This window comes from Pelodiscus sinensis, chromosome 27 (assembly GCF_049634645.1).
Source record: "Pelodiscus sinensis isolate JC-2024 chromosome 27, ASM4963464v1, whole genome shotgun sequence".
NCBI classification, from domain to species: domain Eukaryota; kingdom Metazoa; phylum Chordata; order Testudines; family Trionychidae; genus Pelodiscus; species Pelodiscus sinensis.
This window is the reverse complement of record NC_134737.1, coordinates 13375382-13390668: the sequence shown is the minus strand read 5'-3', so window position 1 is coordinate 13390668 and position 15287 is coordinate 13375382. Positions and strand designations below refer to the sequence as shown.

The window sequence follows — 15287 nt, the reverse complement described above, 5'->3', positions numbered from 1 at the left end:
TTTGTAGCTCAGAAGCATGTAATTAGAAGTTCTGTGCAAACATTTTAACATGCTGTATCTTTTGAGTTGTTTGATAGTGGCAATTTGAGTTGCCTTTGCTCGGCATGCAAGAGCACCAGATGTTTCTGTGCACTGCCTGGATGTAAATAATCCTTGAAATCAAGTTTCTGGCACAAATATCCCAAAATTTGCTTTCCTCAAATATTTGTCTGTTTAAACATGACAGCCTCTTCTTCCATGGCTTGTTAGGGTCTTGTGGGGAAACAAATGAAGCTGGAGAAAGTTCACTTAAATTATTCACAAACATTCACATTTTTTGCCCAACTCTGTCCATGACGGAGTCTTGAATGTCATTTTGCAAAAGAGAATCCATGTAGATTGGCTTGATTAATGCTTAGGAAGTTAAGGGTAGATTTTTGCTTCCATAATGAGGGTGTACTAGCCATCTAGAAATCTGGGAGGGATGTAACCGCCAGGAAGGGTCAGGAATTATCTGTGGTGGCTTAAGAAGGAACTAGGAGTAATGGAAGGAGTTTTAAAAATGAACATTCAGCATGAGGAAAAACTGCCTAGTGGTCAGATCCCACATGGAATAAGATTATGGAACAGTCTAAATACTAGCAGTGTAACAGACAGCAACACAGGCAGCCAAACTCTGCCTTACAAAGAAAGTGTTGGAAGGGCTATTGCATAAGGCTAGAATGAACAAAGCTCTGGCTGATGCCAGGTTAATTGGGGACCAGTCCTGCACTGGCCTCTAGGCTGTAGTAGGGTCTGTCCTGTCAATGTTTGGATTTCCAGATCCAGGCAGCAAGTAAGTTCTTCTACAGCCTCTTCTACCCAGGCTGAGCAAGAAACACTGGAAAAATGGAGCCAGGCCGGCTGTTCCACACTGTTAGAAGAGGGACCATTGTCTGAACAGGTGGTTTGACACATGGGAGCTGTTTGGAGAGGTGCCTGAAAGGAGGGTTGGGGTAGGAAGCTTCTACATTTAGGGTTGGGGATTTAGGACACACACGAGCTGCTGGCCAGAGCTGGCAAAGGCATCGTTGCTGCTTTAGCCTTGCTGGGGAACCCGGAGGGAGCCGTTTGAACGTGGTCATTTTAGATGTAGGACACTTCCCCAGCTCCTGTTTCTTAGGTGCTGCCCTGTGGTGTGTTGTATGGTTGGGCCATGTGGGATCCTAGGACATTAAGGTAAGAGGCAGCTTCTCACGCTGTCCAATGGTTCAGAGATTACCAACAGGAAGCAGAGAGAGCTGAAGAACCAGTTCTCACAATCTCCTACCTGCTAGGTCGCAGGAATCGGATCATGGTCTTTAGAGAGATTTGATTTTTTTTTTATTTTTTTTTTTGGTAACAAAACAAAGAAAACATTAGTCCGGGGGGCCACAATGATACCGCACAAGCCGAAGGCTGCAACTTAAGTGTGCAAATAGCTTCTTTCAGCCTGGCAGGCAAGACTACACAACACGCAGGCCCTGTTTAAGTCCATTCTGCTGATATTCATAAAATGCAATATTTACCTGCTGTAAATATGGGTGGAAACTCACATGGCAGCACTTTAAATGAGCAATGACAGTCCAGGAATTTAATCAACAGAAGACCATTATATTGATGTGTGGTGGTAGAGTGGGTTCCCAGTGGAGGCTACGTTAAAAGGATCCCATGCCTAGGGTGTGTGTTGAGTAGCCCTGTGTTAGAGCATCTAAAAATTAAAACAGTGAATTGTTTCCCCGGGATTCAGTTTGGAAAGTTGCACATAAGGGGGTAGTGACACACAGCAAAGTCCAAGAAACCCTCAGCTAAAGAAAATAACGTGATCGCATCTGACTAAACATTCCCTTTTCTACCCACATCTGTTATTCCAAGATGTAGTCCTTCCTTGGGTATGGCTGTCTCTAGAATAAATACTCCATGCTTGGATTCCTGGCTTAATTCATGTTGCCCAGGCTCTGCTCTGGTCATACAAAGACTGGACCAGGAAGGTCACTTTCCAATTCAGAAGTCCCTACTCGGTTTCCATTGGCTCTCCTGGCCTCTGGCCAACTCGCTTCCTTGGCATTCCTTGGGGACTCTCTAGGACCCACGGTCTATGGTTTCAGCCCTTACAGGCAAGACAATTAGAGGTAGGTCCTAAGAGTAAACCCCGTGAAGAGACTTGACTGCATGGCTGGCATCTCCAGAAAAGGGTCTTACCTCTCCCAGTCATCACACCAGGGAATTATGAGCCTAAAGGCCTTGGAGGATTGTGGCCTTGGGGTAGGTCAACACTGCAAAGTCACACCCAGAGCAGTGAGATTCAGAGCCAGGGGCAACTGAGAGCTGGAGTTCAGGCTGTGAAACCCAACGAGGGGAAGACGGTTTTGGAGCCAGGGTCTGAGCACAAAAGTCCACTTGGCTGTTTTTAGCCAGGCAGATGGAGCTAACTGAGCCTGGTTCTGAGTTGCTGCTGCAGGTTTTCCTTTGGGCTCCAGCCTTGCCCCGTGTCACACAGCAGGTGAGCCGCAGGGCCAGGAACAGAACCCAGCAGCCTGGACTCCCACCCCCCATGGATACCTGCTTGCTGGGCTGTCCGTGCATAGACAGCGCTGCCCACAGAGACGCCCGTCTCCCAGCATTTTCTCTGCCTGGCTGAAGTGGTTTTAAGGTCACAGGATGTTTGAATTCCTCGTGAATCTCGCTGGGCCCCAGAGCAGGGATTGGGAAGGATTCAGCATAAGGAACCCATCAGAGGAACTAACGTGGTGTGATGATGTGGCGGGGTTCCCCCTGATCCTGCAACCCCGTAGCAGCAAGAATAGACTCCATCAGCCAGTAGAATAGAGAGGGTTTATTGCTGCTCTGGGATACAGCACATCTGTGCTGTGTTTCAGGAATTAGGGCCAGGATGCCTCAGACCCCTTGGATTAGGGGGTCCATTGTCAGCCCTAGACCCTCAGCTAAAGCTGTTCCCTTTGGCTACGTCTAGACTGGCATGATTTTCCGGAAATGCTTTTAATGGAAAAGTTTTCTGTTAAAAGCATTTGCAGAAAAGAGCGTCTAGATTGGCAGGACGCTTTTCTGCAAAAGCGTCCGTGGCCAATCTAGACGCGCTTTTCCGCAATAAAGCCCCGATCATCGGGGCTTTTTTGCGGAAAACAAATCTGAGCTGTCTACACTGGCCCTTTTGCGCAAAAGTTTTGCACGAAAGGGACTTTTGCCCGAACGGGAGCAGCATAGTATTTCCGCAAAAAGCACTGATTTCTTACAGTAGGAAGTCAGTGCTTTTCCGGAAATTCAAGCGGCCAGTGTAGACAGCTGGCAAGTTTTTCTGGAAAAGCGGCTGATTTTCCGGAAAAACTGGCCAGTCTAGACACAGCCACAGTGTTTCCCAGCCAGCAACTGCCCATTCCCCTGAAACCTGGTGTTGGTCTCTGCCTCCTTCCCTGCTTGGGGTCTTTGCCTATGTGGCTTAGGCAGCTGTCCTGCTGGGCAGTGCTACAGATACCGTCCAGTAGGGGTCACCCCCAGCTCAAACACAGCCACCAGTGGATGACCATAGTGTATGACCTAGTATATGGCTTGCCTACTACATCACATGTGGTTCAAGGCAGGAGTTACCATGCTAGCGTCTCTGACTGCCTCAGTGGCCGGGGACAGTGGGGGACTTTTCCGAGGAGAAGCTGGTCCCAGGGTGTACATTCAATGAGGCAGAAGGAAACATGCTGGCTACGTGTTAGAAGCCAGGCCTCAGTGCTGAGCACTGGGGAGTGAAATGGGCTGTTTCCTTGGGTTTATCCTCCTCCCCTGAACTTCCCATGCAGCATAGCTCTGTCTTAGATCATCTCTGCCCGGAGAGGTTGCTACGTACCCTGAGCTGGGCGGGGCGCTCGGAGTTATCAGTACTGGCGGAGGATGCTTCCTATTTAAGGAGAACTATGTTGCTGAGTGGTGGGGGAGGCAGAATTAGCTCAGGCACATTCAGGCTCCGTGCTGACGTGGCTCCTTTCCCCTCTCTTTGTAAGATAATTATAGATGCTCCTACCTGTCTGTGACAAGCACAGACCCCCTCGGGAACGGGCTGTTCCCACCCAGCTGTTTTACCCACCCCACTCACTTGCTGCTGCAGCTGCGCGGAATTCACAAACGCAGCTGGTGGAATAAGGTTTGGTCACCCCCAAAAAATGAGCCCAGGAAAGGGTTTCCATCGGAAGTAGCATCCCCTGTGACCAATGTTCCCTCCAATTCTTTTCGATTCACGTGCACAATAAAGTTTGTTACATGCACTCAGACATGTGCGAATGTGCACCACCAGGAGAAACCCAAACCCAGCTGTTGGCGTCTGCTAGCCAGCTGGGCAGCACTGGAATCTCTCCTGAACAGCTGCACAAGCTTACAGGGAGTGCTGGTTTTTAATGGGGTAACCGAGTGTTTCAGCCCTGGGTGGCAGCCCCCCCGCCTAAACGCAGCCCGTGGCTCCGAAGTCTCTTTCTAGGGCTTCCTGTCAGGATGCAGGTGGCCATTTTGTTTTGGCCTTGGTTGTCTTGGCCCTCACCCTGCTGTGGCGTTCAAAGCTGCCCCAAGCCCAGCTAAACTGGCCCCAGAAGGATTCCCTAGGTACTCAAGGGACTTCTGAGCCAATCGGCTGCTGGCACCCAGCTCGGAAGGGGTGGCTGGGAGAACCCAGAGGTCCCTAGCAGTTGGGGCCCTTGGATTGCGGAAGCAAAATACGTGGCATTGCTGTGCTGCAGCCAGGCCTGCCCACGGGTGGGAGCCAAGGGGGTAGTTGCCCTGGGCCCGGCGATGGAACAAGCATCTGCATCAGCAGCTGGAGCTGGAGGCCTCTTTGAATTGCTGCCGGAGCGCGGCTCCACGCGGCTGGGAGCTAGGAGTGGGGGGCCAGCCATGGTCTGGGCAGCAGTAAGGGCTGAACGCCTGCCTGTGGGGGCGCAGAGTGGGGGTCCCTACACGTCTTGCCCTGGGGCCCATGTGGCTGTCGGCCCTGCCTGTAGCCCCCGTCTCTCGGGGCGAGTGGAAAAGCAAACAGATCCCAAATGACAAACGAGTTTCAGTAAAACGCTGGGCAGATAAGGGGTTTATTCCCACCCGTACATGACCTGCACTGGGGCCGGCCGCCGCTTCCCTGCCACTGCGCCTTTCTAAGGCCCCCCCTCAGCATCGCAGCCCAGCACCGGGACGGGACTGGAGGAGGAGACGGCTCCCTCTTCGTCCCCCGCACGCTGCTCGGAGCGCAGGCGGAGGCGGGAGTGTGACGCACAGCCTAAGGGAATCCACATGGAAATGCCCCTGTACAAATGCGTATCGCTCAGGCCTGCCAAGGCCTCGCACATCAACTGAATTTTCGGACATGGCGACTGACTGTTTTGGGGGGTGCCTTGATTTCTGGATGCCATCTTGGCCTGATTGTCCGATGTGAGAGTACGGCTCCTAGGGAGCACTCCGCCCCCCTGAAAAGCAGTTTGACTATGGACCATAGGGCTGCCCGAAGCTCATCCCGCATGGCCACGGACATCCAGTACCCGCAGGGCTCAGGATGAAGGACTGACTGGGCTGCTGTGGGGGTCACTGTCGCTTTCAACGCTCTCCTTTTTCCTCCCTGCCAGATCACTGAAAATGTCCGACGTGGAAGAAATCATCGAAGAATATGAAGAGTAAGTGCTGGGCTTTAAAACAGTCCCTCCCACGGCCAGAGGGACAGCAAGTGCAGCAAGTCCTCTAGAGCAGTAGTTTTCAAATTGACACAAGAACATAACCACGGCCAGCCCAAGGGTCCATCCCGCTCAGTGTCCTGTCTGTCGACAGTGGCCAATGCCAGATTCCCTAGAGGGAACCGAACAGGGATTCATCAAGTGATCCCTCCCCTTGTCGCCCATTGCCAGCCCCTGGCAAACAGAGGCGAGGGACGCCATCGCTGCTCAGCCCGGCCAACAGCCTTTGCCGGACTGATCCTCCAGGAATGTATCTAGCTCTTTTTTGAATTTCTTTTCTCATGGCTCAGTTGAAGAAAATTGTTGATGTCGCAACCCTACATAATATGACTAGGGTGTGGGCTCCGGGGTGGGGCTGAGGACAAGCTTTGAGGTGTGGGAGGGGGCTCCGGCTTTGGGGGGGATCAGAGCTGGGGCAGGAGGTGCTTACCTTGAGCGACTGCCAGTCAGTGGTGTGGTGCGGGAGAGGGAAGGGGGCCTAAAGCAGTTTTTTGCCTCTCCTGGCACTTCAGACTATGCTGCACCCCAGAAGCAGCCGCAGCAGGTTTCCAGCCAGTGGAAATGCGGAGCTAGTGCTCAGGGCAGGGGCAGAGCATGGAGCTCTGTGCACTCCCCCCACCTAGGAGCCAGGCCTGTTGCCGGCTGCTTCTGGGGTGCAGCACTGTCTGCGGTGCCAGGACAGGCAGGGAGCTGCCTCAGCACCCCCGCTGCTCAGCTGATCCCCTGCAGCCATGAGACCCAATGCCGGACATTCTGCCACCCAGCCCTGGGTTGCGACCCGTCATTTGAAAACCATTGCGCTTATTCGTTCTCATTATTACCCAGTTCTGCCTGGAGCTGTAGATCTCAGAATTGCAGGCCATGGTGAAATCTTCCTCCCTCCCATAAATGGAACCCACAATGAGGTGTTTGTTTCTCTTTACCCATCTTCTTGTGGGTGTGACCCAAGCCCGGCAGATCTGAGCACCTCAGACTCTTGGAAAGCGGGGACTTGGATCCAAACAGAAACCTTCCAGCCTGGGCCCGTCTCTGCCGTCATGTAGAGGGGAACTACGTGCATCCTGTAGAGACATGCATAATACTAAGTAGTACAAATTAGCCATGGGGGGGCTCTCTGAACCATCCCCAGGAAAGCTGCATTGGAAATAGGCTTTTTTATCCTGCAAATGTTGTTAGTCCAAAATGTTTCTCAGCTCTAAATTGGGATGGAAACATAAGCTTAGTTTCCATAAAATTACTGGCTACGTCTAGACTGGCATGATTTTCCGCAAATGCTTTTAACGGAAAAGTTTTCTGTTAAAAGCATTTTCGGAACAGAGCGTCTAGATTGGCACGGACGCTTTTCCACAAAAGCACTTTTGCGCAAAAGCATCCGTGGCCAATCTAGACGCGCTTTTGCGCAAAAGAGCCCCGATCGCCATTTTCGCAATCAGGGCTTTTTTGCGCAAAACAAATCTGAGCTGTCTACCCTGGCCCTTTTGAGCAAAAGCTTTGCGCAAAAGGACTTTTGCCCAAACGGGAGCAGCATAGTATTTCCACAAGAAGCACTGATTTCAGACAGTAGGAAGCCAGTGTTCTTGCAGAAATTCAAGCGGCCAGTGTAGACAGCTGGCAAGTGTTTCCTCAAAAGCAGCTGCTTTTGCAGAAAAACTTGCCAGTCTAGACACAGCCACTGAGTTTAAAAAAACAAAAACCCTAAAAAGTCCTGTCAATCAAGATGTCTGGATTTTGAACCATTTTGTTTGGATTTTGGCCTTCTTTTCAGTGTGACTCTTCTCTCCACTCCCAGCTAACTAGCTTAAATTTGGTAGAAATTCAAATGAATTTTGAACCAGAACTACTTCTGTAGTGATTGTTCATAACAAAGCACTTGGATGGTTACAAAACATTTTCCCAACTTTTTTTTTCCACGTTGTGAGTCTTGTTGAAACTGATTCTGTTTTGAGACTGGTTTGTTTTGACAAATCTGCATTTTTCCATGGAAAATTCATGTCAAAAAATTCCGTCCGGTGCTCCCCTGCCCAGGGAGCAATCATTGGGAGAAACAAATCTAATAGTTTCTCATTCTTCTTTGCAGGGAACAGGAAGGTAAGAGAACGAGAACCCTCTTTCTGCAGATCAGGACAGACTGAAGCTATAAAACGATCAATACAACTTCAATAACCTGCTCTCTTTCTCCCCCTCCTTCCCCTTTCTCTTCCCCCTTCCTGCAGAGGAGTGTGTGGAAGAAGGTAGGTTTTTGTTCCCTGTTGTATGGAAGGGGAAGGAGGGCAAAGGGTAGTTACTACTGGCTTATGTAAATACTTTGCTTCTTTTTATTTTGCTTGGCATGGTTTGGCATGGCTGCAGGTTGGTAGAACTGTACAAAACGGTTCTGGGGATGTTCCTTCCAATATGTAAACAAATTTTGCTTCAGCTGATGTTCAGTTAAGGTGAAACTCTCCCCGGTCCAGGGGACTGATGCAAGCCACAGGGCTAATGGGCAATGTGAGAGGCACCTAGGCCTTATTCCAGTCCTCTGCACGGGGGTGAATTTCACCCGAAGGGTTTATTTGCCCTTCACTTTATAAGAGATGAGGATGATTGGAGACAGGCCTCCACTAAAGCCTCCGATCTGAGCCCCGGAGCGGATTCAGGATCGTAACCATTTGCAGTGTGGGGCTGTTGGGAATAACCACGTGGAAGCTGGAATCTCAGCTGACGTGTGCGACTGACGGGTCAGCACGAGCCAGCTGCTTTCTCCGAGTGTTGAATGGAAGCTGAAGACTTACGCAGCTGTGCAGCCGTGTGTGTGTGTGTGTGAGTGCGTGAGACTGTTCGTGTGTCTATGTATATCTGCCTACCGGGTGTCATAGGGGAAAGGCCTTATTAGTCTCTGGCTTCATTAACGCCTGGGCTACCCCTGCACTGCCGCATTCGATAGACACCAAGAAGGCGGAGGGCTGCAGGGGCACTGAATGGAGATCAGTAAAATAGGAGATGCCACAGCTTCATTGCCCGACTAACCTTTTCCACTTGTTCCCTTCGCTGCTGCCACTTCCCACGGGTCAGAAGAGGAAGAATGGCTAGAGGAGGAAGACGGTAGTAAAACGTTTCTTCTTTTTTTACGGCCCCACGGCTTGCCAACGTGCATGCCGAGTGTCCGCCTGTCGATCTGTTGCATGCACAGACATGCTGTATCTATGTGATGTGACCTCTTTTTTTAAAATTGTCTCTTGGTGTGGCTCGGTGGATCTTCCTCCCCCGCCCTTTTCTGCCCTAAGATTCCAGCTGAATCCATTCTGGCTCCGGCGTTTCTAAATTTCATCCATGCGCCGAACTCGCCCCTCGTTCGGTTCCTTTTCCTTTCCTCCCGGCAGTGCCCCACTCCTTCTTCATCCCTTTGCAGAGCCCCACATGCCTCCTGTAGCTTCTGCTCCGTGCTCTGCTTGCAACAATGCTTCCGCTCGCTGTCCGTGGTGTCAGCAGAGCCGGCGATAGGGTAAGAGGGGGAATGACGAAAGGCAGGTCCCTTGGGCGACCACCAGGACCACTTCTGTTGCCCAGAGTGGCACAAGAAAACAGTGACCGTCATTCCCCCGCCCTACCCCCATGAGGACGGAGCAAGTTGTGTCCCTGGCTGCTCTGGAGGTGGTCGATCTTGATGGGCTGTTGCTGCGTGGTCCTGCCAGCCTCTCGCAAATACCACGAGCAGCCCTGATGGTGTCTGGCCCCTTCCCTTTCTAGCCATGCTGGGGACACAGCAGGGCCAAGCCACGTGGAGATGGGGGAGGGGTCCCCCTCCATGTTCCTCCAAGCATCAATAAAAACCAAGCTCAGTTGAGTGTGGGGTGGAGGTTCAGTCAACCCATTTTATGCCACCCAAACTGCTGCCTCTCTCCATCCCATGGCCATGTGGCCTTTCCCCCTGCCGCCGGCTCACTAGGACCCCTACTTGAATCAGCCGGCCTCAGTTTCTCCCCTCACCGTGCACACTGTTCTGCAGACCAAGAAGAACACCTAGAGGAGGTGGAAGAGGAGGCTGTGGAGACCCCAGCAGAAGGTACGTGGCTGAACCTTTAGGATTGGTTCGTGCATTTCAGGGGGCTGCCTAGTCTCTGGCTCGGGCTTCAGAGCTGAGCTGCAAGAATGGGATCTTACACCTCCTTGCGAGTCATTGACTCGGGTGATAGCTGGACAAAGGACCCCTCTCCCCCTCCCAGCTCCGCACAGGGGTCTTGGCTTAGCTCCCTCTTGGGCAGAGAGTTCCCGGGAACAGGGCCGGACTAAGGGGTGGGTGAGCCGGGCAGCTGTTATACCTGCCATCAGGCACCACGCGCCCGGCTCCCAGCGGGCTGCAGTGGCCGGCCGGGGCGGGGTCTGTATTAACCCCCACAGTGCCCTTCCCCCTGCGACTGCAGGTGTGGCCTGCCTTGGTGGCTCCGGACTGCGTGCCAGCAGTGGTGGCTGGGAAGCGCATGCACAGTGCACCAGACCACTCACCCCGGGGGCGGGCTCACGTATGTGCCATGCACCCGTGGCGGCGCTGCCCGACCAGGGCCCGGGGCACCAAAATGGCTCAGGCCGCCCCTGCCCAGGAGGTTCGTGTCAGAGCAGATCCAAGGCCGATCCTGCAAGGTGCTGAGCTCCCTAGGCACCTATTCCGAAGGCAGCAGATGCTCCACCCATAGGGTGGCCAGGGCGCTGTGTCTCCGCTGCGTATACAGCCCGTCTCTGACCAAATTGTCCTTTCTGCTTTGAAAACAGGGCATGAAGAGAAAGAAAAAGAAGGTAAAAGCAAGCCTGGGGGACAGGATCTGTTTGCTCGCTGGTCAGTACAGGCCTGAGCTCCCTTGCTGTGCCTACAGCCTCCTGCTGCTGCTGAGCCGGGCGTTCCTGACCCGGCCCACTACCCGTTGTGCAGGATTGGTGACGCTGGGGCTGGCACGATAGGAGATGCGGGACGTGTGCAAGATGCTTCCCTGTCACCCCTTAATGGTCTCTCAGGGGACCCGTTTTGCTCCAATGAGGCCCCCTGTGTGTCCAGTCCTCAGAATGGTGGCACCAAAAATCCAGGGCCCATTTTCTGAGGGAAAAAGTGAGGGGAAGGCTCAGCCCCCCGCTTGTTTCTGTGCCTCCTGGCATGCAGGCTGTGTGCGGAGACACCGATAGGCCACGCAGGTGTGGCTCAGGCACGTGGCCGGGCCTCACGCTCCGTGTCTCCCACAGGTGGCGAGGGGGAGCGAGAGCAGGAGTCTGGGGAAGGTAACGTATCTCTCTTCTCCTACTGCCCCCCGGGGAATGGGCCGGAGGGGGGAGCCAGCACCTCGTCCTGCAGGGTGGAGGGATGGAGCGTGAGGCAGAAGGGACAGCAAGCCCACCCCCTTGCCCCTTGAGAAGAGGGACCGCCCGGCATTACAAAGCAGCGGAGCAGGGTGTGGGGAGGAGGGGCACATGGTGCCCCAGACATTCAGGTGGCTTCACTCTGGTCCGCCGTGGGGCTGGAGAGGGTGTGGGCTTTGGACCTGCCCCCCTCCTGCCAGCCTGGAAAGCTGGTGCGGGCACGTCGCTGGCTTGCTGTGCATGGGGTGCCCATGGGAGCATGGCCCTGTGTTATGGGGCTGAGCATGTACAGTGGGGGGCACTGCCCGAGCCTAAGGGGGCAGGTGTCCCCTGTGTCCAGCCAGTAGATGGCCCCTGCACGGGGCGGGGAGCCTGCTGAGAGCCACGTTCTGAATGTCCGACCCATCTGCCGGTTCAGTGGGGGGGTCAGTGTCAGGGCCAAAACAGGGTGGTCTCGTCGCCAGGGAGGTCTTCTGCCAGCTGGCCTTGTGGGGACAGGCCCTAGGGAAGGAGCCTGACCCATGGCTGGGATCGGAACACTCCTAAACGGGGTGGGAGGGGCCCCCCTGACCCCTCGCTCAGAGCCTGGTTCCTCTGGGCGGCAGCATGACAGGCGCACGGGGACTGGGCTCCCGGGCCCAGCGCTGGCAGTGGGGAGGCGGGTCTCGCCGTGCCATTAACGCTCTGTTTCTCTTTGGTTCCCGCAGGGGAGTCCAAGCCCAAGCCCAAGTAAGTGGGGATGTGCCGTGTGCCGGGGAGTCTGGGGGGCAATAAATACAGCACTGAGCCAAGGAGGGAGGGGGCTGAGCAGCAGGGAGTGTGAGCACAGCCAGAGCCCCGTGCGTCCCTCGGCGCCGTGGGAAAACGTGCTGCCTCCTGGAGTGACATGGGCGTCCCCCGAGGCAGACCCACCTCCCAGATGGGGGCTCGCCGACACGTGACTGGGAACGCTCCCATGAATCCCTAGGAGCCCCAGTTCCCGGTTAGAGGGACAGAGCAAGGGAGCGCTGAGTGCTGCAGGCCCCCGGGAAGGATCTGCCCTTCTAAACCTCCTCTCTTTTCCTCTCTCCCTGTCCTGCCTAGCATCGCGGGTAGGCTCTGCTTTCTGAGCCTGGACGGGGCACTTCCCAGCTCTGGGGATGCACCTGTGGTGCTTTTACTGACCATTGCGAGGGCGGGGTGGACTGGAGGCAGCCTCGTCTCAATGGGGTCCAGGGAACAGAAAGGAAACAGGCTCAACTTGTGACCATTTCTGTGGCCGAGCCGGGGTCAAAAAACACCATACGCCGGGAGCAAAACTTTCTAATTTGGAGCTGGCTTGAGAACCAAAATCTGCCCCCCCGGGCTCGCTGCGCACTAGGAGGGGTTATGGGGTTATTTCCCTAGGAGGGTGGGGAAGCGCTGGGCTGGGTTCCCTAGGGAGGTGGTGGAATCTCCACCCCTAGAGGTGTTTAAGTCCCGGCTTGACAAAGCCCTGGCTGGGATGACTGAGTTGGGATTGGTCCTGCCTTGGGCAGGGGCTGGACTCGATGACTCCTGAGGTCTCTTCCAGCTCTATGGTTCTATGATTCTATGGGCATCTCCAAACCTGGCACATGCTGGGGGACTAGACAGCCCTGGGGGCTAGCAACGGGACCCCAAGCCAGTCAGGGCTGGACTGACGATTCCAGCCCCACTTGAGTTGTTCACCGGTTAGAGTGGTGCTCAGTGTTCCATAAGGCTCCATGTGAAATGGAGCTGGGGGGACAGGGGGTCTCCATGCCTATAGACAGGGATCTTCATTATCAGAGCAATCCCCCAGCTGCTACTACACTCTGCCTGACAGCCTCAGGGTGGTATCACATTGCCCTATGCCGAAAGCTACTCTCCTCTTTGCAATTGGGAAGTGACCCTCTAGGAAGGAGTCCTGCAGAAAGGGATCTAGGGGTCAAAGCAGACTACAAGCTACATCTGAGTCAACAGTGTGACACTCTTGCACAAAAAGCCAACATGATTCTGGGCTGCATGAACGGGAGTGTGGTGAGCAAGACCCGAGAAGTCATTCTTCCGCTCTACTCTGCGCTGATCAGGCCTCGCGTGGAGTATTGTGTCCAGTTCTGGGCATGTCAGGAAAGATGAGGAGAAATTGGAGAAGGTCCCGAGAAGAGCAACAAAAATGAAGAAAGGTCTAGAGAACATGAGCTATGAGGGAAGGCTGAAAGAACTGGGCTTGTTTAGTTTGGAAAGGAGAAGACTGAGAGGGGACATGAGAGCGGTTTTCAGGTGTCTAAAAGGGTGTCACAGGGAGGAGGGAGACAAATTGTTCTCCTTGGCCTCTGAGGACAGGACAAGAAGCAATGGGCTTAAACTGCAGTGAGGGAAGTTTAGGTTGGACATTAGGAAAAACTTCTTGTCCGAGTAATTAAATGCTGGGATAAATTGCCTAAGGCAGTTGGGGAGTGGCCCCTCCGTCAAAAATTATTGCCCACCCCTGGTCTAGATGGTGCTTGGTCCTGCTATGAGGGCAGGGGACTGGACTTGACGCTCTTTCGAGGTCTCTCCAGTTCTGTGGTTCTAAGTGCAAATGGCGTCTTTTGCCTGTTATTTGCCAGGTTTTCAGTGGTGAAAAGTTTGGACAATTTATTTCCATTTTGCTCCTGCGGGGTCTGCTCCCTTTTCCATGGTAGAACAGAGCCTACGGTCCACGCTTGCCAAAATGGCGACATCACTCTGCTGTCTAATCGGGCTGTACGGTCACCAGATTAACCTCCGAAGGAGCCTCTCCGGGCTGGAGTTAAACAAGGGACGACCCGTGAGCCAAACAGGGCAGAGTGACTCCTTTCTGCTTCTCCTGGCAGGCTCTTCATGCCGAACCTGGTGCCTCCCAAGATCCCGGATGGGGAGAAAGTGGATTTTGATGTGAGTATCGGAGAGCTGAAGGGACCCTGGGCCTGCTCTGGGGGTAAGCAGTGAGCTCAGTGGCCAGGGTTGTCTCTCTCCCTCAAACACATCTCCTAGCCACGGCCCCAGCATGCCTAGACAGGCCCATGTCTGCTGGAACTTTTGGCCCCGGGCCCATGTCTGCCAACCCCTCTGGGTCCTGGCCCCGCAGTCCCGCGTCTGCCGGCCCCTCAGGGTCCTGGCCTCACAGTCCCACGTCTGCCGACCCCTCTGGGTCCTGGCCCCGCAGTCCCGCGTCTGCCGACCCCTCTGGGTCCTGGCCCCGCAGTCCCGCGTCTGCCGACCCCTCTGGGTCCTGGCCCCGCAGTCCCGCGTCTGCCGGCCCCTCAGGGTCCTGGCCTCACAGTCCCACGTCTGCCGACCCCTCTGGGTCCTGGCCCCGCAGTCCCACGTCTGCCGGCCCCTCTGGCTCCGGGCCTGGTGGCAGTGCTGTCAGCCGGCCCCTGCTCTCCCCATGGGGTTGCCCCTGGCTCCCACAGGGCCTGGGGGCTGTGGCTCGGGGCAGGCGGTGCTGGCTGGCTCAGTGCCGTGCTCCCCACAGGACATCCACCGCAAGCGCATGGAGAAGGACCTGAACGAGCTGCAGGGCCTGATCGACGCCCATTTTGAGAACAGGAAGAAGGAGGAAGAGGAGCTGATCTTCCTCAAGGACCGAATCGTACGTCCGGAGGCCCCTGCTCGCCCCCGCCGGCCCTGGCGATGGGACGGGTTCTCTCCCTGCTCAAGGCCTGTGGAGCAGGGCTGGGCTCTTGAAAAGCAGGATGCTGCCTCGGGAGAGGGGGGACCCAGGTCTGATCCAGCCTGAGGAGCCTGGTGGTATCTGGACCCCAGGGCTTGGGCAATTATTCGATCCCAGGTGGAGGTGTCCTGCACCCTCCCCCCTCCTCGGTGCCCGGGCGCAGCACAGGCCATGGGGCGGGAAGCAGGCGCTCCTCGCCGTACCAACCGAGCAAACGCTTCCCTCGGGCGAGGCCAGTCACGCTGGCACCTAGGGGAACCCCCCCCAGTCCCGAGGCCACCCCTGGCCTCTCCGCTCACGCCTCCTTCCCCTGCAGGAGCAGCGGCGAGCGGAGCGGGCGGAGCAGCAGCGGATCCGCAGCGAGCGGGAGAAGGAGCGCCAGGCTCGCGTGGCGGTGAGTGTCCGGCGCCGGGAGGTGGGGGACGGCTGCTGGTCGGCCTCCTCGTGCCTCAGAAGCCTTCCTCCTGGCACCGTGGTGTCCAACCAGTTCTGAAGCAGCAGCCACTGAGGTAGCCACGCTCAACCGGCCAAATAGCCGCAGGTGGCTCGTGGCTGGCGTGTTGGACCCCACGGTG

The 15287-nt window shown here is 55.2% G+C and overlaps 1 protein-coding gene across 4 annotated transcripts in view; it reads left to right on the top strand.

Moving 5' to 3' along the window:
- The first annotated feature begins 5610 nt into the window (after positions 1-5610).
- The window catches only part of TNNT2 (troponin T2, cardiac type), a 28056-nt gene continuing 18379 nt past the window's right edge, over positions 5611-15287 (top strand). For 2 of the 4 annotated variants that reach the window (XM_075909899.1, XM_075909900.1), the window contains exons 1-7: positions 9703-9753; positions 10458-10481; positions 10920-10955; positions 11741-11762; positions 13871-13931; positions 14515-14631; positions 15029-15106. In XM_075909899.1, the coding sequence (XP_075766014.1) occupies positions 13878-13931; positions 14515-14631; positions 15029-15106 (249 nt within the window). In that variant the 5' untranslated portion in view covers positions 9703-9753; positions 10458-10481; positions 10920-10955; positions 11741-11762; positions 13871-13877. Of the gene's footprint in view, positions 5655-7788; positions 7800-7924; positions 7943-8762; positions 8793-9696; positions 9754-10457; positions 10482-10919; positions 10956-11740; positions 11763-13870; positions 13932-14514; positions 14632-15028; positions 15107-15287 lie in introns of those variants that run through there. The other 2 variants (XM_075909902.1, XM_075909901.1) reach the window with 2 other exon arrangements.